Here is a 24,089-nt window from a genome sequence, read left to right as displayed (position 1 = left end):
CGTACACACGAGCTAGAGAGTACAGGATAGAACAAAATAGACTTTATTACGGCGCGCACATGCCGGAATCAAGGACTCCAGACCAGAGAACGTGTTTTGCGGCTCCCCCGCCATACATACATATCCGTATACATACATATGCGAGATATATTTATGATATTATTATTATGATTCCTCGCCGGGGAGAATTGTGAACTTCCGTATATTGTTTGCGCGATAGTTGCGCGGAAGTTGCGAAAATATCTGAGCTCGCGCGAACGCGGCATCCCGCAGGATCGGAACGCTTCTTGTTTATACGTTTATTGACGTAATGCTCGATAAAAAACACGCCGACGAAATCTCGCGGATTTCTCGCGAGTCGATTCCTTGTAATGAAGAATAAAGGAAAGCCGCCCCGCTGAAAACCAAGTGATACAATATATATATATAGAGTGTTCCAGAATCCCCGCTTCAGCTTTTGCGTTCCCTTTATTATAACGGAACTTTTTAATTTGCGCTTGATAAAAAAGTACCTAAGCTGTAATAATACTTTTTTCCTATCGTTAATTAACGGAAGTAAATTTCAAACTTTTAAATGCTAATGATTTCTAATTTATATTTTAATGTTAATTGGAACGTCGAAGATATTAGATAGATTCAAAGTCCTTGTACCGATCTTAAATTTAAATTTTTTAAGGAAGTTTTTTATACCAGTATAATTTGATATTTTTAATTGCGATGTTTGTTTAGGCACAAAACGTTGAGATATTAAGGATAGAGTTTATGAGCAGATCTCTTCTCGAGGAAGAAACTTATTTCGAATTCGTCGGAAGAAGGAAGGCTGATAGTTTCGGCATGCCCCGTATATGCAATCGATAATATCCACGGACAAAAATACTCGGCGGCTTATGAACTTTCCCAGCCCCGCCGAGACGTCCTCGAATGAAGTTTGCACGAATTGCACGGGCAAGACCTCCCGTTGCGGAAAACGAAAAGAATAATAATAATGTCTTTCCTCACAGCGATGAGCGCTGAATTTATATCTGTATTAAAAAATAAATATCGCTTTTCCGAGACATCGCGCATTTCGCGAATGATCGCGAAAAATTTCATTCGATTCCCAATACCGTATCAATCTCCCAAATTTTTGCAGCATACGGCACACGGAGAGGGATATTAATGCATTATTGATCGAACTTATCTCGCCTCTCAAAAAGAAAAAGAGAAACCGCCGAACCGAAAGAAAGATAGTGCTTATCGATGGAATTTTTTGCCCGGCTGGCTTGTCGACAAGTTGCCTAACGGAGAAAATTAATGATATCCTATGCACCACGGCGCAGAAACGGAAGATAATAGATGTTGCGAAATTTCTTTTGATGCGCGCGTAACACGAGATTCTCGAAGACATTTGGCACGCTCCCTTAACTTATGTCCTAATTTTTTATATTTTTTTTTATATTTCTACTTTATAATCAGCTGCAAGCTTTAGGAGTTCGCACGTGCTGTGTAAAGTGTTAAAACGGGAAAGAATATAAAAGTTTTCTTCTATCGTTTCTTATCATTAACGTTTCAGTACATTCGTAAGTGAAATTAATTTGTACGAAAAAAATGTAGATAGGAGAAGTGAGGCTATTGTTCCAATTTTTACTTGCAAATTATCCATTAGCGATAGCTTGACGTTAACGAGCAACTATTCATGTGTTACTCGCAGTTCTACTCGATTTTCAGGGAAATCCTCCAATTTCTCGTGTATTCCGCGGGGAACCTAGGGCAACATGTGTACACAAAATTCCGCGTTCGTATTGATTTCTTTTATTTGGAAATCCCAGAATTCTTGCGCCATTTCATGCTCGAGGAACATCCTCGGCTCGCCGCGGCGGGAGATGCGTAGGCTGCCGTGCGTATCTCGAGACGGTTGTTATGATTTACTTCCAGCGGCGTGAAGTACCCACCCTCTAAAAATAGCCCGATCATCAGACGACTCGAAGAGGAGAAGAGGCCCCGAACTATTAGCGTGGCCGAAAGCGGGCTAACGAGCGACTCGACTTTATTAACTCGATCTGGAATGCGCGGAATTCGCCAACGCCCGCGCGATGATTCCTTCTCGAGGTATAAGAAACAAACCGCGAGAAAAGAAAGAGAGAAACAAGACACTCGTCTCCTTCTTTTTTTACCGCGGTCTTCTGCGTTTAACCTCGATACATCGCGGTATCTGGCGCGGTTGAGTCAGCTCAAGGTCGCCGCACGGATCCAAGGCTACGCTTGGATCTTCCCCGTGACGATTTAGACCGGATCTTAATCCAATTGGACGCTTGGAACTTCTCAAGCTTCCCCAGTTAAGCTCTTTTGGAATAATAGGATGCAGTTGTTTACGTCCGAAGAAGTCATGAGTGCATTTGCGCTTGACCGCAGAAAACTGACATCTTAAGCTGACAGGTGTCATTGTTATGAAAGCTCGACGGCCGGGGGTTTCTTCATTTATGCATTATAAAATTATGCAATATAAAATTTAAATTTACGCTTGTAATTAAAGAGAATTTTCGTTTCCTAAAATATTTAGAATTTTTATCTAATTCAGATAAAAATAAGAATATGTATGCGTGATTCCTTCATTTAAATTTCTTCGATAAGATTTATTAAAAAAATATTTTAATATTAATAAAATGAAACTTATAAGTTGCATCATTCGATCTCTATTTCGAGAATCTCACTCTTTTTGGCCCCTCTTCCTCTCCCCTCTCTCACTCCTGTTTTCTCTTTCTCCCTGCGAATGTTAAAAATAAAGCGAATCCGACCGCCTCTGGATTTTCCGCCTGGAACAAGCAGAAAGTGACAGCGTGAGCTATCCCTCCGTGGAACTTACCGAAGATGATTCTCGCTGTATATGATCATAATCCTGGAAATGCGACCGATCGATAAGATATGATATCAGCTTTGACGCACGTACTTATCGCAACTACAAATCACGCACACCACGGTAACGCGACAGGCACGAAATATACAAAAGACCGTTGTCGTTACAACTCGTGCCTTCGATTGGACTCAACGACGAAAGCCGAGGGGCTTTCGACGACGATTATTATTGACGCAGGTCGTAATCGACGATTCTAAATGGTGAGCCGCGTGCCAGGGTTAATGTGAAAATCACTCGTAACTGCTTGTTGCGAGTCAAAGACAAGAGATCTTTTTAATTATGAAAAAAGAGCGCGAGAAATGATAAATGAGCCATAAAAGTGATAATCTTACAGTTATCATCGAGATAACAGAAGTCAAATTTCGAAATGATTTCGTTATTGTTTTACTCATCACCTGTAGAAAAGTGCGTTGTTAGTTAATAAAATCGTGATGTAAAGGAATAAACAATCCTTTTTTTATATAATTATATATTAAATAATCAAAGACGAAATATTTTTCTATAACATAGCACAAAATAGAACGTTTCAATTATTGTATAGAAATTTGATTAATTTTTTTTCATAATTATATATATATATATATATATATATATATATATATCATATTATTTATTTCGTAATAGCTTTAAATTAATATAAATAAATAAATAATATCATTAAATTCCTCTTATCTCTTCACTTCTAAAAATGATAATAAAATCTGCATTATATTGCACGACGAAGATCGACGTTGAGAGCTAATCCAGATTTTCGATGCGACTCAGTATTCTCGAATAAGTTGCAAATTGAACGATGTGTGTATCGGGGAGTTAACGCTACCGTTTTCTACAGCTGCGCCATTCATCGGAAGCAGCGACGAGAAACGAAAAGAAATTGGGCGGATACCGCCCGCGCGAATTTTTTCGCGCTCGCTACTCGTTGCGAATTCCAAATGTCCCACGGTTCGCCACGGGGGCACGACTGCTAATAGCGACGGACGGAAATAAATATCGTGCCCGGTCGACAATTCACAGACAGGAGAGAAAAACGCATGGTTTTTGATTTGCATTTGGATGCGCGAAAATCTTTCGGTGTCTCTCCGAACACGAAATCTCCCTCATGTTTTGGCGTTTTGGGAGGGTTGTTTATGCTCGCTTGACACTCTCAGTTCTCTCGACCGAGATGGCCTCGAAGGAGATATTGACCCTGATTGTTGGTCGATTGCGGAATGTCGAACATTGACTTTAACCAGTCGAGATGGCTTGACCAATCGACGGGCAAATGGTCGAGAGAAAAGGGCGGCAGTAGACGAGGGATGAGAATCCGTTTGAGAATCATTACTTCGGATCAATATTCAATGAATAGGAAATTGATAATAAATTACACATATACATGCGCGCACATATATACATACTTATATAATTTTTGTCGTCAAGTATTATATTAAATTTAACGATATGTAAGGAAAAAATAAATTCAAAAGTAAAAATACATTTAAACATGCGTGGGAACCAAGAATGTATATTGTGTATAACATTTTTGTACGAAATCAAAATCTATATAATAAAGACCTATTCATTCTTATTCCTAAAATATCTTCTGTGACATTTTTTTACAATGATATTTATTTCAATATTTCAAAATTGCAATCCGCATAGAGAAACATCGAAAAATAATTCTAGAATATTTTTACGACCTAAAATCCAAAAAAAAAAAAAAAACAAGAATTAAACATTAAAATTTTTTTTATATATCAAAGTTAAAACTCTCCAACAACAAATCTACAAGCATCTGTAGAAAAAAGACAAATTTTAAGGACGTTTAATGAGCTTGAGTAAATAGTTGCAGGGATTAATAGACGTAATTCATCCTGAGAATAGTTAGCGAGACCGGCCATTAACCACTGGAATTTCACGGGAAGTCGCCTGTGACGGTGAGCCAACGTTTACGATGCGCCATGGATGGCATATCCTTCACGATGTGACGAAATTAGCGAGCAGCCGAAATAATTTAGCGGATTCCAGGCGGCTGCCTCGTATCGTCTTGCGCATTGCTGTGACCCTGAATTCCGTTATACAGTTCTACTTGAGAGGCGAGGAAGACAATGAAAGATGATCCACATTTCAAGAAATTATGTAATTAACGCGCCGTTATGTTCCTCCAAGGAGAATAATGAGATTAAGAATTACGGCCATTGAAAACCGCTAATCTGTGCCATTCTTTTTCCAATATAAATAAAAAAGTCGATATATCAAGGCTTTTTAAATTAAACGTTAAAAATCTTTAAAAAGTATAGCTAATATATAGTGACTTAATAATTACAATACTTTTCTCAATTAATTTACGATAATACGAAGAAATCCTCGCGATTATTCTACGCGAGTAATTTATGTTAATGAAGTCGCGCGCGTACTGATATGGGTTAAACCACTCTTATCGCCAAGGTAATATCGAGCTGGATTTCATGCTTCCCAGGATCTTGTCCCGGGAGTTATCGCGCGATCGTGCGATTCGCGTGCACGTGGCGGTGCAAATCCGATTTGGCGCGCGCATAATCGAGTTCGTTGCTTTACACATGGCGGTAGTTAATCAAGCCGTGCAAATAGGTAATCGATTTCGTAATCGAGTTCGCGTATTCGCCCCGCGTAATAATTCGATGTTACAGGAATTGGTTGCGAAATCGGCCCCGTGTAACCGTCTCGTTCGGGAAATACGTTTTCTGATTGACTTCCCTAAATAGTCGAATTACCCGGAAAATCATGGGTCTAATACTTATGGAGTAATCCGACGATAAACCTCTCGTTATGTTAGTCACGTAAAAAAAAAAAAAAAAAAAAAAAGAGAAGAAAGAAACTCATTGAAGATAAGAGAGAAACTCACTAAGATAATATTAGTTTTCAAATTACAAGTTCTTAGCTTCCAAATTTAAAATAAAATACTGCAATATATATTTTATATTTCTTTTAATATAAAAATAACATGTATAATATATTTTATTGATGTAAGCGTTTGAATCGGTATTCATTATTAAGCAACGAGAATTATTTCCAATTACTGTACCAGACGCACTCTAAAGCGTTTCTTTTTTTGTAGATGAAAATAACCCTTTGATCCTTGCACGAGCAAAGATAAAGATAAACCCTCAAGAATTAGGCCAGTTTAAGGTGCCCTCACACGATTTGGCGATCACTATCGGCGTTTCGAGCATTGTTAATATTGATGATCGTGCGAACATCATAATCGGCTGATTGATAACGCGATATATTCATGTTGACGATGCTCACGAGCATATCGATGTGTTTACGATATATATCCGCCCGTGTGAAGGCCCCCATGAAGTAACCACACCGCACGTGGTGGTGGTTTACCACCAGTGCGATTCACCATTCTGTATCGTGACGGAATTAGCGGGCAACCGAAATAATTTATAACCGCGGGCTTTATGCGCCGTGTTTTCTATCATCTTCCCTCGTCATCTATCTCTCTGTCTCTCTTGCTCTCGTCCCGTACTGACCCTGAAACCCACTATAGTTCATTCATTACGCCATCCCGCGATGGCATTCCCACGTGACGCACGAATTACCGTAGTTATTCAGGCCATATATTAGTCCTAGGGAACGTTAAGAATGAACGAATATATATCCACAATATACGTCACGTTAAATGACACATACATATGTACACACATGTGTTAATTTACAAGCGTATGGTACAATAATTTTCAATCTTTAAATTTGTTCTATCCAATATTTTCTTTATACTGTTCAAGTATACTATTAAAATTGAATAATTGCAAAAATAATATTAAAGCAAAATTCATTTACAGATTTCTTTCATTCAATATTGTTTTAAAGAAAGATATGTGTTTATTTTATCTCATATTGAGATATTTTCGCGTTACTGGTGTTAAATATCCTTCATTCTCGAGGTTTCTAATCTAACAAATTGTTATACGTATATCACGCTAATACACTTTGTTACTGCGAAATATATAGGTGTCATACACATTGACGTCATTGAAGCAATTGCTCAAGGATCAAAACGGATTTGCCCGTCATAAACGTTTCTGATTTATGTACCCGTCGTTTAATACTAAATGTGCCGAGCCTTACTTATTTAAGGGTCGATGCCACTAACATAGATTAACTTTAACTACAGCTTGATGTATCCTCTTTCTCATTGTTTTAATAGTGATCCGTAAAATGTAGTCAGAAAAAAGAAAAAAAAAGATTTAACGTTAAACGAAGAAAATTATATGCCTCTATTATTTTCCGACTATCTCTGATTCGGGAATAGCGAATTATGTAGTTTTTAATTTTTGTCTTTTCATAAGCTTTCCTCTCAAATAAACTTCAACATCTTTATAAATAGGTCAATCGGTGCCTAACGAAGTAATCCGTTTAATCTCAAATTCTTCCAGACTCATTCCGGCGTGTGTCTATAAATCCGCGTGCATTTACAGAGGCATCGTGTATCTTGAAATAAATAATTGCGTGTACTGTAAATTTCAAAGCGCGAAAAGAGTGGCGCCGTTTGTTTTAATTATTCGCTCTCTCTCCCGTAATTATTCCGCTATTTTTTATTTTTCGACGATAAATCGCATTCTTTCCTCGTGTCGTGAAAGGGTCGCAAACTTCGTCGGCGAGGAATCTCGTCATACGTTCTCATCGAAATTTGTCACGCCAGGCACGTCAAGATGCGCGGATCTCAGACGAAGGATTATAAATTCGACGAGGAGATTTCACGAACGAGCAAAATTCGCCGTGCAGAAAAACAGCGATAACTTTAGAATATATTTTAAAATATATGTAATAATACTCTGTGTTTTAATAAAATGTATATTACAAAGAAATAAAAATTTTAAAATACATGTAAATTTCATAATGATAATTAACTTCCAGTGTGTTATTAGTTTTTTGATAAACAAACGCATTAAAAATTATAGTGCACAATTTTTTTTTGCAACTTCCTGAAATAATCTTTCACATAAAGATCCTTTTGTAAAAAAATCACGTTCGATTAGTATCTTCTAAATTGACAGAACAATAAGAAATAAGAAGCGAGATATATATATATATATATATATGTTTCGAGCAATTTTCCTCACTTAACTTTTAGATGGAAATGACGCTGGTTACGGACGTGTACGTATTTACTCATTAAGTGCTCAACAATTCCAACGATTTTTCTCTTTCCGCGTTAATGGCATGTTCTGAGCCGGCGGCATGAACGTCCGTGTGAATCATTTGTTATTTGTACAAACGTTGCAAACGTCGTCCCGTGAAATTTGACAAGTAACAGCCCCTCTGTATCAACGCTGTCAGCCCTCTCTTCCTTCACATTCTCGCCGAAAACTTTTCTCACTCATCCCCACATGTTCTTCCCTCCCCACATGAGAAATAGTCCTTTTTCTTGGAAAAATTCAATTTTCCTTCACGAACATGGCTATTTTTTTTCAAAGGGGATAATAAAATTATATAAGTAATGAGAGACTTTGATGACGAATATTTGACCGAAGGAAAGACGAATATCAGAGCTATTAGTTCGTCAGGAATTATTGATTGCTGATAATGCAACTAATGTATCGTACGACTGACACGTTAATCAACGTGTCGTATTATGATAGGAAGGTATCTTATTTCCGATCACTTTCTATCTATAGCGGCAGTATCTTATTTAGCGTATCGGATTGATCCGTACGAACATACGCATCCTCGATGTAATATCGAATATTCTTCCAGAGGCGTGCTATCTTTGCTGGAACCTTGAAAGAGTTAAGGAGACATAAGGCGCTGACAGCTGATGGCGCGTACAATATTCTAGTCTACGTCGGCGGACATGCGGAATTATATATCGGAAATTGGAGCCCGATATTCAAACGAAGTATGTCAGGGTTTATTACGTGCGAGGCCGTCATGCAGCACGACTCATGTCACCTTCGATGCTTCGATTATAATTTATTGAGCACATAATATAGGAAACGAGTTAATTCAACCTACTTTATTATGTTACATTAAATACTAATTACATAAAAATACATTAAATACTTATTTTACAATAATTTTATGAAATAGCTGAATAATCGCAGAGTAATTCGCCACACGATACATTAAGATGGGATTTTTTTTATCAAATTGATCCAAAGTTTTCAACATATAACGTGCAATTCGTGCAGTATGGCTTCCGAGTAAAATTGTGCAGATATTGTGAAAGATATTGTAATTAGAAATATATATATAAAATAATTTAAGGAGATTAAACGATTTTAACGATCTCGAGGAACGTTTGTTACGACATGATGTGATTCGGAACTTTACGAGTGGAGCAAACGATCTTAATCGAGAAAAGAACTCTCGACGGCACGCGCCTCGCGCGATATTTTGGCCAGACTTCCGGGCCAGCACGCGAGAAACATATGGCATGTGGAATACAATGCGGCATCCGTCAACGAAGAAGACTTAAGGATGATTTGAGAAACAAACATACAGCGAGTTTAAGAAATCTCGAGAATCGCGCACGATTCCCCGTTTATGAAAGATGCACTTAACTCTTCCGTATTATCTTCAATCGTTGTTACGTTGATAAAGAAATGAGGTTTCATCGGCGACGATTAGCTGTATCTGTAGACAGATAACGAGTTTGCCTTCTTCGGCAAACCGTCACCGTTGTCCCGTCGAAAGCATCGTCGGAAGCCGACGTTTATCTGGAGCTTCGCTCCGTAGAGACTCGGCACGTTTAGCAAAAATCGGGTAATTAGCTGGGAATCGGCGGTGTTTGATGTGCAAGCGAGCAGGCGAATCCGATAAAGTAACGGCGGCTGCAACCCCTTCCATTTCCGCGGCGGCCGCGCCGCGAGGCTGCCCGCAGTCGACGTCGAAGCGGAGGCGCGCGAGCGTCGGTGCCCGCGCCGATCAGTCCGCGCGGGACGCTCGACGAGCGAGGATCGTGTTCACGGCTTGGCTCTCGAGGTCTCTCTCAGGTGCACCGGTGGGTTAACGGCTAGAGCGAGGGAGGGAGAGAAAGAGGGCTAGTTTTCCGCACGCAGTTCCGCAGGGCCGACGGCGCCGTAAAGGAGAAGGGAAAAACGGCGGCGATCATAGAGAAGCATTTCTCGCGAGACGACCGGGACCCCGGGAGTATTGGAGCACAGATGGTGAGAGGTGAGAGAAACAAGAGAGAGAATACGCGTGATGTGTGTGTGTGTGTGTGTGTGTGTGTGTATATATATATATATATATATATGTGTGTGTGTATATGTATTTATGTCCCTTCGCGCGAAATAGGAGGGCATTTTTACGTGCAATCGATCGGCCTGCTGGAGAAACTCCCTTACTTACCCCGTTACCCACCCTTAATAGAGCCGGACGTAACGATGACGATGGCCGGGTCGGTCGCGAGAGAGATCGTTTTCCCTCATGCGCGGGTTAACGTCCGTTAATCCTGGGATCGGAGCTTAATCCGTCACGTTAATCGAATTCAAGCGAAATTGGCTGCTTAGTCGTCTGGTCGAGCGCGGGGAAATGTGATCAAAGCGATGCGACACGACGTTCGGATAATTTTGTAATTTCCAATGATATAAATTAACATCTGTTAAATCCTTTACTTAGAAATTAATTTACTGAATCAGATTTTATTTCTTGCTAGATAGAATCATCGCCATCTCGAGGAAATTAGACGCGGTAATAATCCTCCTAAGTAACGAGATAAATTATATGGAATTATCATATTTTATAAATCAGTTTTTGGAAAAATGAATTATTACGAAAAAACATTTTCGTTCTTATTTTCAAAGTTTCTGTAAAATAATATTATGAGAAATTCATTTATCTTAATCAGTTTTGAGTATAATTAGCTAAATTAATTCAAAACTAAATAACATAAAGAGATAAAAACAAAAACGTGTTTGTAAATCAATACTATCAAAGAAAATTATTTTTGTGTTTATATTATTTTATGATCTTTCAATGTTTGAATATGATATCTCATAGCCCATTACAGCCCCAAAGAGGTTGAAATGTTTCGTAACGAAGCGAGAAACCTAATCGTCGTTATCCGATTAACGATGAGAAATGGTGCTCCCGAGAGTGTATTTCGGTCGTATCTCAAATGAAATTTAAAGCCCGACTATACGACGATCGATTTCATTCAAATTTAAGGTAGAACTTAAATTTGATCACTCGCAGACTGGCTTATTAGTTTCGTTTGACGTAAGACGGCCGTGGAGCTGGAGCAAAATTTGTTCGACTGTTCCATTGAGCGTAATGAATAATTGATTTCGAGCTTAAGTCGGAGCGGATGAATCGAAAATTTTCCTTCGACCGGTATATTCGCATTCGCTATTTCCTGGAATATCCAACGAGTGAAAATGCGATGTGCGAGATAAAAATATTCTATTACAGGAAAACTCGCCGGTTACTCGTTTATGCCGAATAATAAATGACATTTGCTTAAATCACGATTTTTCTAGAAAATATATTTTTACGGATTCGTAAATTATTTACAGATGAATCAGTAACATAATACACGTGTCCCACGTTACTTAATATATAATTGATCGGTGTCTCATGCGTCTAAATTTCTTAGAACCCTTTTATTATTCATATGTTGCCTTTTATCATAATTACGGATCGTAATTACGGATAATCTTGTTGATTAATTTTAATAGTAGCAGAAATTTTATATATATATGATTATGCATGAAACGCAGAACAATATAATAGATATCACAGTAAAATCACGGTAACAACGCGTCCGGCTCAGAAAAAATGTCTGACCGTAACCGGTCTGACTCTACTTAAATTACATATCCATGGTCATCCTCTCTCTCTCTCTCTAACGTAGATACATAATAAATATTATTTAGCGACAAAATATGTTTTCTCGTTACGTAAACACATAAAGAGAAATTGAGTTACATTAGATTGAGCATATTTATTATTCTTTCCTTGCTTTATCAATTAATTCCTCCGAACGATTATTTTCTTCCGGATTATTTTATCTCTCTTCACACCAGCTTTTGTCTTCCTTTTCCTCTAAAGAGCCGGGGTTGGTATCTCAGGATAATAATAAATTGATCTCCCTTTCTCACTCTATTTTTCTCTTTTCTATTCTTCTCTATTTTACTCTCTTCCTAGATACAACACCTGTTCACCCATAAACGCAAATTACGCTTTCCGCGTGCCGGACGAGAGTGTCAGTCGCGAAATGAGCCTGTCGGTTTTCCCGCGAGACCCAGCGTGAACGACGTTAAATTTACATTGGCGTCGCGAGGCCGAGAAATCGGCCGGCTGTCATGTTGCACCGAGACTGAAGGTGCTTAAATTTAAGTTTCACTCGAAAATTTCGAGTGATACGAATATCGCGCCGAATTGAATCTGTGCGCTACGCGGCTTCACAACGTAACGTATATTTAAACCCCATTAAACAATTTCGGGTAGATACGTTGCAACTGGACTTAAGAGCCCCCGTGACGATCGTGCGATAATGTAATCGACTGCAATTCCGCTCGTTTTATTCCCACTTTTCTTCATCGCTATCTTACTCGCAATTCACGGACTTATTGCAAATAAAAAAAAAAACTGTAATATTAAAGATCAATAATAAAAATATATTTTAAGCTAATATATTTAAAAAAAAAAATTCAAAATTTTATTGATTGAAATTTTATTTGTTATGTGCAATAAATACTAAACTTTTGCAAAATATATTATTTTATTGGAAACGTATAAATTTTTATGTAACTATGTTATGTAACCATGAGAAGTCGAGACTATCGATAATATTTTTAAAAAGATCTCGTGTCACGATTGTTTTAATCATCAATTTTCATCTTTCCATTTGATTCTCGTTTGACTCTATCGAACTCTGATCTTTGAAGCTCGCAGTTAAATTAAAAAAAATTAATCTTCTGCTATTTGAATCAATCGATTTTGCCGATATATCTAAAAGGCACATTTGTCTCCATTTATCACGTTCCAGTTTTATTTTTTTTCCTATATAAAAACATGTGCTTTTCTGTCGATTAATTGCAATCGGCACATTAAAACACAAAATTCGATTAACTGACATAAATCAAATGTTTCGCGCTTGACGGTCGTCTAACTAATTAATTGTATTAAGGGATTATTGATAATCTCGAATGAAAGAATATTTTTCATAGGTTAAATTTGTTAAATTATTCTGAAACGCGATACCATTTAATAATATTCGACAACAAAGTATAATCGAAATGATGCATTCCTCATGGTTGAAGGATTTAGTAGATTTTTTTTCGACGTGTGCCAATTCTGTCTCTATGTGGCAATGCGAATTCGTTGTGCCAGCGTTCTCTCCACGCATATTGGCAATTGCGGTTAAAACAATAGCGGAACATTATTCATTCAGTTGAGTCAGAAGAATTGTTACCGAATAACAATTTCTTGTAATTACATTACTGTCAACGAATTTACTTATTGATACTTCGATATAAAAAATAAAAATAATTTAATATTTTTAAATAATTTACTATTTATTTTTTAACCTTTTCACATTCACTAAAAAAAATATACATTTTACAACGAAATAATAGCTTATTAAAAGAAATGTATTGTATAAATAATATTAATAACACGTTTAAAAATAACTGGCGAAAAATTTCTACTATTAATCTTTAATATTATCTTCTACAACTTTACACACGCTGCATAAAATATTTTTATATATATATATATATATATATATATATTTTAAAATGTTTTATAAATATTATAAAAGGATTTGTGGTGAGGTTCAAAAAATGTTTCTATTGACATTTGTTTTCCATTTATTATTTGTATTTGCATTAAAATATTATGCTAGAATGATGACGAAAAATTTATATGCATCGTTTGAAGCAGTTTAAAGTGAACGTTGTAAAAGTATGCACATATTTAGATACATTTTATATAAATAACGTATAATATTCTGAGCCTGGAAATAAAAATCAAAATTTCAAAACCACCGATCGTCACATTTATATTCGAGGAATATACGCTTATTGAGATGTTGCAACAAAAGATCAACGCACGTGATATTTAATTAAGCATTTCGTTAATGAAGCAATGTAAGTAATGGTCTACGGAGTCAAGGTTCCGAGATTGAGTCAGACTACGTCTAATTAAAGATACATATTAGACTAACATATCCGATGCTTGGCTCGAAGCGACACATATATGTTCTATTTTATTGTAATTCTATTTTAATTAACTACTATTAAGTATGTAGTAATTTTCCATTTTAATGCAACAAATCTGTAAAAGCACATAAAAATTTCTATAAAATATTTAAGTTGTAATTATAATTTTTATAATTATTTAAAATATATGCAAATCACATATATATTAGAATCTGTCTCAATGTGTAATAAAAAATTATTTAACATTTTCGAAATTATATTTATGTTATAATTACTGATATAACATAACTACTAATATAAATATATTGATATAATATAATTGATATAGTAATGAGATAATCTTATAATGTAAAAGATACGTAAAAAAAAGTAACAGAGATATATGAGTATCTCATATGAATAACATCAAAAACATGTATTAATTACAATGCAAAATAACATACGTCACAAACGAATGTCAAAAAATAAATGATGCACAAAAAAATAAAAATTAAAATTAAAATATTACTTATTCCATCGTCATCCATAGTTTCCAGAGTCTTCTCATTTTTTTGTAATACTCTGTTAATTCTTCTTGATGACATTCGTGAAAACATGATTAATTATGATTGCGCATTGCATACTAACTAATAATCCCACGATAATTTATGTGACATTTTATTATGTGGCATTTCGCGAGTAGTACGAGGGTAGTGTGCTTCGTTCTCTAACGTTTTGTAAATTAGTATCTTGAATGCATCTTTAACGGCGGAAAATCTTACTCTTATAATTTTCATTTTTCTTTTATCAATATTACATCTTCAAAAGAACAACGTCTGGTATATCGTCTTTAATAAGTAACAGTCGCTTCGGCACGCTTACGAATCATGAGATTCGATTAATCAATATAGGTTGATAATCGATAATTGTAACGAGGAATAATTGCGTTTTGAAGAATAATGGCACAACACACAGGCCAGCTGCTGGCTCCGCTTGCTTTAGGAATATGCAATTCGTTATACATGCATTGCTAGCGTCACAACAAAGTACATTACAAGAAAACAAATGCTGAACGTCGCGTATCGACCGAATTTATCACCGCCACGAAATATTTAACGTATCGTAAAATTAACATACGGAATATTTTGTCTGATGCATTGAATTAATTCCGACGAATGGCCTATGTATTCATCGCACAGATACACTCAACGTTTATTTGAGGAATAAAATTATCACGAATAAATCAATCGTTTTCGAATAAAATTTATCTTTTTGAAGTTTACGATTATAATTTTAATTCATAGAATACACTATTACTGTACAGTATTCGAAAATATATTATTTATTATAAATTTCTTAAAAATCCATTATTGAATTATTCTTCACTCAAATTATTTTATTTTTAATTTTGTGTAATGCTATATGGCCTTATGTGGCCTTACATTCCCGATCTACAATTCATAACGTTAATTTACGTTTATGATTCCTCGGTAACTCGACATTGTAACAAAAGCACGGGTGTCGTGTAAGGATTATTCATGACAATCCACGAGAACTCGATGTATCTGTACGACGTGTAATATAGAAATCGATACTAATTATAGTATTTGTATGCACATCATATAGCTTGCGTAACGTTTGTACGTAGATCATAGTAAATGTCTCATATGTCACGTGATAAACTTTATCTACATGTGTATTTCTCAGCAAATTTTGAATCAATTTTCTCTTAAAATAAAAGTTAAGCGTACATAAATTTAAGCATAAATCTAAAATTGCATAACATCCAAAGTAAAAGTACCTCTTATAATAAACTGTAAAACAGAATTTCACTTTAATAGAAATTTGATGATGTAATGATATTTGTGGAAGAACCTGTACAATGATAACCTTTAACATTGCACAGCGACGCTGAGCCATCATGAAATCCGACGACCGCGTTTCCGTTATATCAATTAGTGCATGTGATTGCCACTCCCGACGATTGGAAAGGTCAAAACTCTCTCTTCCTCTTTTTATATAAACTTTCATTACTACTAGATATTAATAATCTACAAGTCGATATGAATTTGTAATTTTTAAAGAAGTCAAATATAAATGCACATTAAAAGTTTGCGATTTAATGATAATAAATCTTTTTCTTGGAAAAAGATTGCTTAAGATAAATAAAAAGTTTGTAGTCTTGCAATTTTTATAAAAGATAATATGAAAAGTATATACACGTAATCTCATGAAAACTATTTCAACAATAAAATTCAAAAATTGTGAAAGTAGATTTGCGAAATAAATACATTCCAAAATAAATATATATAAATATAAATATAAAACAAACAACAAACAACAATATATATATATATATATATATATATATATAATGCGAATTATTTCTATATATTAGGGAAATTATATATTATCTCATATATTTCCCTCAAATTTCTAGTCATTAGAACCTGGCCTTTTCAAGTTGACAAACTCATCTAAATGAGGGAATGTTCGAGGGATGAAAGGAATGATCAGGGCTGGCGAACAGCTTCCTCTCGAGGAACCCCTATCATAAATGGCTCGATATTACGCGCGACGGTCAATCGATCTTCATTAAATAGAGACAAGGGCTGCAATTTGCATAGAAAAATCGAGCGCTAATCCTATAAAAGATGAAAGAAAACGACGGTATGTCAGTGTCAGTCGACGGATGCACGCTGTCGGGCGGTGAAAATCGATCTATCAGGATCGAGACGTCAGTCCCGACATTCGAACGGGACGATCGATTTATAGACCGTTCGCAGAACGCCGGATTTTTTTCTGAAATCCCGAAAACCCGTCGTTTCCACGTTTCCACGACTGTAAAATATCAATGCGACTCAACCGACGTTGTCCATTTGCTGTGCCAAATTTAAGACAGTGCCTATCTGTCTAATAGCACGCTCGATATCGATCTGCCGCAAGACGGACGGACTAATTTTAGGTTGTTACATCAAGTCGCGAGTTTTATAGGACGTTATTATAAAGTAAAAAAGTTTGCTAAGAGTAATTACGCTGTCTATATTTAGATTGGTAGCGTCTTCCTGTACGACTGAAGAATTCAAGAGCTTATATCCAAGTCGTTTTTAATTTCGTCGTTTTTAGAAAGTGCAGCTTACACGCGCGAATAAGCGGCGGGGAAAAAGTTTAAGGAATTACGTGATCCCCCGTTGCCCTTTCTACGATACGAATTTAGAATACCCGGGCATGAGCAAATCAGCTCTTCAATTTCGTGCGGCTCTTGCACGAAAAAAAAAAAAAAAAAAAGGTCTGCTCCGCGGCACTCAATTATTAACGAGAGATTACATAAGAGGCCGTAATCTCCTCGGTAGGAGCTTCGGAATAAAGCTACGTTGTCATTTCGATCGGATCGTTTTTCACCGGACGGACGAGCGGTCTCGTTCAGAATTTAGAGCCTTCGGACGAAACGTATCGCGGACACACACGCTCGTTGTTCCCTGGATAAATGGGGTATACCTCGTGCAGGCTAGTCTTTCTCAGAGACGCGTGACGTATAGCCGATGAGGTATAGCGCGGTGTTATACCAATCCCGGTGGAGAAGAACGGCTTCATTGTCCGAGCCCGAATTGCGACGACGTTGTCTCCGACGAGCGAATTACAGAGCGAGAGTTTCGCGCGTCGTTAAGCCTTAAGTACTGACACGTCATCCGCAGCTGGAAGTATGTAACGTTACCTTCTGGGTTACACAGACAATGCGCGCATTGTCATAATTGGAGCACGGAGATAAATTTTATAGTTACGCCGGGCATCAACGAACGTTTTTCTGCTGAAACGTTGGAAAATTTTCAGCAGACAGAAATGTCACACAGTGATTTACTGAAAAGTTAAATACCATTTGTTTCACTAAAGCGAATTTCTTCAGACTTTACTCTTACTCATTTCCTATTCTATATTTCATAGTTGCCTTTATAACGCCTCTAAGTCTGCGCCTAATGGTAAACCTTCGATTTTTATCACGTTTACAATTAAAAGACAAGGGGCAGTATCGTTGTCGTTTTCGCATTCGCGGGAATAACGGTTATGTTGTTTTCTTTGCCGAAGAGTAGTTTCGTTTCGCATGAGGAAACTCGCGGAAGATGAAGAGCGTCGTCCTCGTTCACGTTAAAGCGATTTGTACGAGCGCAAGAGAAGTCTCCTTGTTTAAGGAAAGAAATGAGAACGGATGTAACGTGCCGTGACGGAGAGACTCGCGAGAAAAACTGCAAGATCTTTTCTCGAAAATAGTTATACGAGGACTAATATACCTTTTCATTCATTACAGGATCGTTACCCGATATCGCAGTGACTGATATGGCATCGGGCAGAGAAATCCACGGTGCTTTCAGGTGAGCTGACCTTTATATAACATAAAATTACATCAAATTTCGGTGTTTTGAAAATATTCCATTTTTATCGCGATTTTTCTCATATTAGAGTTGCATGATTCTTTTTCTGATGAATAAAATAATACGATTTCTTTGCAAAAAGAAATGATTTTGTTCATCTACTATTAATTCTGGCTTTAGTAAAAAAGAATACATATTTACTGAAATTGTTTTATTTTGTGTTACTTTATATTTCCGCGATGATTCATCTTGTCCACTCATTATTTTCACTTTTCTTGCTTTGCATGTAGTCTTGCGCGACTGCACTCGAAAAAAAGAGCGCGCGCGCGCGCATATATAAAACACACACACACACACACACACACACACACACACACACACACACACACACACACACACACACACACACACACACACACACACATATATCAGTGATTTCACCGCAGGAAGCCGGTTATTTCAAGGATTTTCGTGGGTGTATGTTTTCCGCGCGACCTTTAGAAATTCATTATTACGCAAGATGCAAGAATGAGAAATTAGTTAGCCGTCTATTATATTAATGTACATCTTTCACGAACATAGTCTAACTTTTTAATGACGGCTTCTTTAATGAGTTTTTTGAGGATCTAATTTTCTTTAGTCAAGCTACAAGAAGATTTAGTTTCTTTCACACATCTAAATGATATGACGTAGCAAAAGCTATAAAAATTGTTCATATTGCGAGAATTGATTTAAAAAATGTCAAAAAATTTTCGATCTCTTCCAAGAAAATTGCTCTTAATTTAAATTGTTAAAGAAATATCTAATATGGAAGTATTCGTCAACAAAAAATATTATCTTTAACTTTTCTTTAAACAGACTTCATTTTAACAATATAATTCGAGTATTAAAGTATTTCTCTTCTTTCGAGCGTATAAATGCATGTGAAGGAAGCCATGTAGTTTCAAGAATTTTTATGGCTATGCATAAATCGATACATTCGCCAGTAACACCTGCATTGCAACAGAATATATTAATACTTTGTATTAAAATTAATTAAATATGCTAATTAAACGGAGAAATGTTTCTGTAACAATAAATTACGCTCTCACGTTTTTCATGACATTTGCAAATTCTTGGCGTGGGTGTTAGTGAAAAAGATCGTGGGGCACTTTGATGGTATATCGATACGAGCTGCTGCCCCACAAATAGAAATGCTTAAATTTTATAGGATACTACTACTTTTATATTTAATCGGCATCTAATCAATATTTCACGAGACGCACCCTGCAGATCGATTATTTTTATAACATCTGCATTACTTCAGAATATCGACGTTGCAAAATTAATTAAAGAGAAGAAGAATTTCCGCGACGTAAATAAGTTAACGAAAATGAATGCGACTTATTTCACATGAACATGACAGGAAAGGGGCTCGATTAATTTCAGATCCGTTATCTTTTGATCGCTCGATTTCAATTTGACGTATTATACTCGCGCGAGATATCTTTAGCGTCCCGACAGATCCTATTACGATGAAGATTTTTCGTAAAAATCTTCGTGAACAAATAATGCATCTATTTCGGCTTCACGGCGCGTTTCGCGCTAATCAATCGTATATTTTCGTCGCGCCAAATTACCGCCAAATATGATTGCCCGATTCTCTAGTCTGTGTCTACGACTCGGATATGATATTTCCACGAATAGAATTCGGCGTTAGAAACGCGTCGTGAGATTCGTGATTAGAATAGCGTGCACGGATTTAGAGTACGAGTATCGATCGCGTCTTCTCGCGATGCGACACGACAAACGATAGCGGCTCGAGAGTCACACAATTTCGAGCTGTTCCGCGATAGCGCACTGGTCGACTGGCAGTGAATGGAAGAAAAAAATTGCCTTGGCGATTGCCAGCAAGAGTCGGTGGAGAGTCGCGCGCTTATTCTTAGCGGCGTTACTTTATTTTTATTGCGCCTATAGCACGATATCGATCGCACTCACGCGCATACCGCGCGAGTTGACGTCGTTTGGCCTGATAGTCACTCATAAGTAATGCAACGAGAAAGTAGTATTGCCGCGTCAGTAGGCAGACCGAAGTTGAATGAAGAAACGCGGCGGAAGTATCGGGCCTATCTTTAGTCGCGATAAAGTTACGTGTGCTGTCTCAACCCTTTACATTCTATTAGAGAAAGAGAGCGATTCAAGCAGTTTCTACAAATGTTACGAATTGTAAAAGGAACAGTAGAAATAATCATGTTAATGATTATTGAGTAAATTGAACTTGTAATTAAAAATGTATAATTAATATCAAATATATATATAAGATTGATTACGACATAACGATTCCCTTAATTAATGCGAAATTATTTAAAATAATTATTTCTTAATATATATATATATATATATATATATATATATATATTAAGAAATAATTTCTTAATTAAGGGAATTAATTAAGGGAATCGTTATGTCGTAATCAATCTTTGAAGATAGCAGTTTTTTTATTGATCAAATAGACGAGAAATTCACGAAGAGATAAAGAAATAATTGTGTATGATTTTAATAACCGTGTTTACAAAAAGAAAGAGATTAAGGGATCGTTGCGAACAAAATAAAAACAATCCATAGTGTTTGATTTCCCAGACATCAAATCACTGCCACGTGTAATCGCATCGGCATGTTCTTCCGGTCGTAAACGAAATACCCTCCAATGCCCGCGGGATACGGAAATATTTTCAGCGTACGTAATAGCGCTTTTAACTCCCTCGTGAATCCGACAATCGATACACTCCGTTCTCTCGCGAAGTTCGGCCGAAACGGAGATTGGAAAGTTCCGCACTAAATTTCACCCGAAATGCGGTCGGTTTCGTTTCCCGATTGGACGCCGTCCCATTCATGCCTGGACGATCCTCGTTAAGCCTCGCTAAGCTAGAATCCTTGACGTCACGTTTAAGTTGCTGTTAGGAGATTATGGTTCGAGAGAGAAATTCTAAGGACACCCGGAGAAAAACGCGAGACGCGTATCATCGCCGCACTCTCGATCAGACAGTTAAACAATGCGAACCTATCATCGAAATCCGTCGCAAAAAGAGAAAAAAAAATTAATTGGATCGCGTTCCCGTGATAGTCAATCGGAATCAGCATTTTCGCATTTACTCGAGCGCAATCAAGCGCCATTCATGCACATCTATCTCCTCCTTCCCATCCGGCGTAATCTCTCGAATAATATCCGAGCCGTTCGTCTCGAAAGGAATGCGAAGCGAATCTTTAAATCGCAATCATCCGCGTGTTTAATGTCAAACGTGGCACTATTCTCGATTTATCATGCTAACCGTGTTTAAGATCAAAGTTTCTTCCATACCCAAAGATTTTGTATCTTCAAAAGTCAAAGGAAAAATAAATTTGTTGTATAAGTTTATAATCCAATCGAGAGTTTTTCAGCAAGAGCGCTAAAATTTACATCCTTCACGATTAAATGACTCGCTCGTCTTGCGCGACTATATATGTACTTGTACGTTTTGCGATTTTCGAAAAATCAATACTTTTCCGCGGCAACACGCGGGTTGCCGGCACACTGATGACGTAACGCCTGACGCAAGCGACAATCGTTGCGGCCGCGATGCCGCAGAGAGGCGAACGTCGATAGTACACCGGACGTCATGAATGCATTCGCCTTCCTTAAATCGGCATTTTCTGAACGAGTACGTCAATGCTTGGCGCAGTGTCATTATCTGAGCAATAATCATCATAACAAAACATCGATTTTCGTAAAAAGTTTTCGTAAAAAGAAAAAAATCAATAGTATTTCTTCATACATATAAAAAAATATAGGAATATACTTTTATCATATTCCGATAATATAAATGGAAATAATAAATTATATTGAATAATACAATGTATATAATTTGCAATAAAGATTATAGCACCGTTGGATGTATATTAATACAGATATTTAAATTGTAATTTTCATAAAAGTTTTCTATATCGCAGAGGACAAAATCCAAAGATATTAAATACTGCAAAATTACCAATTTTGTCGTGCAGAAACTGCAGAAAAAAAAAAAAAAAAAACAGCAACGATATAAAGATAAAGCGAGAGGTATAAAAAATGTTAAATGTTAAATGGATATTTTTTTTTAAAAGACCGCTCGGAAGCGGAACGTTATGATAGGAAATACGATACATTTTTTCGTGGATGCAGCTTTACGTACGGTAATCCACGAGAGTGGATGGCGTCGCACTCGAAATTCGCGAAATTCGCGAAATCTCGCGCCGGCCATCGCCGGGATTAATCTCCGCTTCGATCGTCGCCCTCTGCCCTTTCGACGTTCCTTCGACCCCGTTACGCCGTCGCGGCAGCGTGCCATGAAAATGGTTTGTGATTACCGCGGCGACAGGCATTCGCGCTGACGAGGCGAATATATACATATATATTCTGCCTTCCGTCCGCGTTATCCTTAACCCGCGCGAAATTGATTTCGCCACTCGTCCCGGGTGAATAGCCCGTCGTAGAAAAGTAGATAACCACCGCGGCGAAACGCAAGGATTACGATGCTCGCTCTTTTTATAATCTCTTTGGAGGACGCGAGCCAGCTTTCTATTAAACAAATATCTCGCGTCAAAGTAAATTGATTTCAATATTCAAGAGATACGGTGATATTTCGGTTAATTTCTCATTCGTCAATTTCTGAGATTTTTTTTTAACCGCCGATTAAATTTAAATTTTAATAATGCAATGATTTGATGTTTTAAATTTTTCAGCGTAAAAAAAAAAAAAATACGATACAAGCTGCCTCTGATGATGGAACTTTAATCGAGCGATTAAAGTACAATAATGCTTTTCGCTTCGTTCATCGATTATTCCTATTTCGGTAGCAGTCGATTGCGCAGATTAAACCTTTTACTTCGCTTCGAGCTAAAAAGCACTTCCCTAAAATTCCTTACATACATTCCATTTCGTTCTCCGAATTGAACACTTCAATTCTCTCAGAAGTTTATTCGCTCCCCATCCGGATCCTCGCCACATCGCTAATCCTGTCGCAAATAAGCATCAGGGAAACGAGCAAAGTTTCGGAGTATAATCAACCGCGTAGGTTCTACGCCACACGTTCGTTCACGAAATTGAAGGGAGGCTTCCATGGTACCTCGCGGTATTTTCTATTTGCGCCTCACGCGATGTACGCTGCGAGATAACGCATTCGTCTTTTTCCGCCGGTGATATCAGCGATCCGCCGAAAGAAGCTCGTAAAATCCCGAGCGTAAACAACGCCCTAAAACGCAAGACGTGTCGGAGAGGGATAATTCTAGATTCGATTGTGCCGCCGCGGCCCAGTTATACGTCTGTAACACAGAGAAACGGTGAAATGTATGTATGTGCGTGTGCAACAAGATACCCGAGGCCTGTGAACGGGAGTCAGGACACATATACACGGCTCTCTCTCGGATCGATACTCGCGGCAGAGTTTTCGCGAGTGCAAACTACGCGAGAGACGCGACACGAGACACGGGAGAAATCATCTTGTCGTCACGATCTCGCCGCGCGAAAACGATTCCTCCTAGGAATTTTTTCATATTCAATCACGGAGGATTCCGGATTGACGTTCGAAAGCGATGAAATTTTGAGGAAATATTCGCGTAGTAATTTCTGCGATTTACACCCACGCGGGAAATGGTTTTCCCCTCGGACGAAATCCGTTCCGGCTCGATGAGGCAGACCTGCAAAACACGGACGGAAATCTCGGT

The 24,089-nt window shown here is 37.3% G+C and overlaps 1 protein-coding gene across 2 annotated transcripts in view; it reads left to right on the top strand.

Annotated features, from left to right (window-relative positions):
- Nucleotides 1-9,724: 9,724 nt before the first annotated feature.
- LOC105432030 (uncharacterized) overlaps nucleotides 9,725-24,089 on the top strand; it is an 18,661-nt gene continuing 4,296 nt past the window's right edge. The window contains exons 1-2 of one of the 2 annotated variants that reach the window (XM_025219573.2): nucleotides 9,725-10,026; nucleotides 18,308-18,371. In XM_025219573.2, the coding sequence (XP_025075358.2) occupies nucleotides 18,337-18,371 (35 nt within the window). In that variant the 5' untranslated portion in view covers nucleotides 9,725-10,026; nucleotides 18,308-18,336. Of the gene's footprint in view, nucleotides 10,034-18,307; nucleotides 18,372-24,089 lie in introns of both variants that reach the window. The other variant, XM_011646617.2, reaches the window with a different exon arrangement.

Source organism: Pogonomyrmex barbatus, unplaced genomic scaffold (assembly GCF_055798465.1).
Source record: "Pogonomyrmex barbatus isolate J1 unplaced genomic scaffold, ASM5579846v1 scaffold11, whole genome shotgun sequence".
NCBI classification, from domain to species: Eukaryota; Metazoa; Arthropoda; class Insecta; order Hymenoptera; family Formicidae; genus Pogonomyrmex; species Pogonomyrmex barbatus.
Note: the sequence above shows the minus strand (reverse complement) of the source record. Positions and strands in the feature narration are given on the sequence as shown.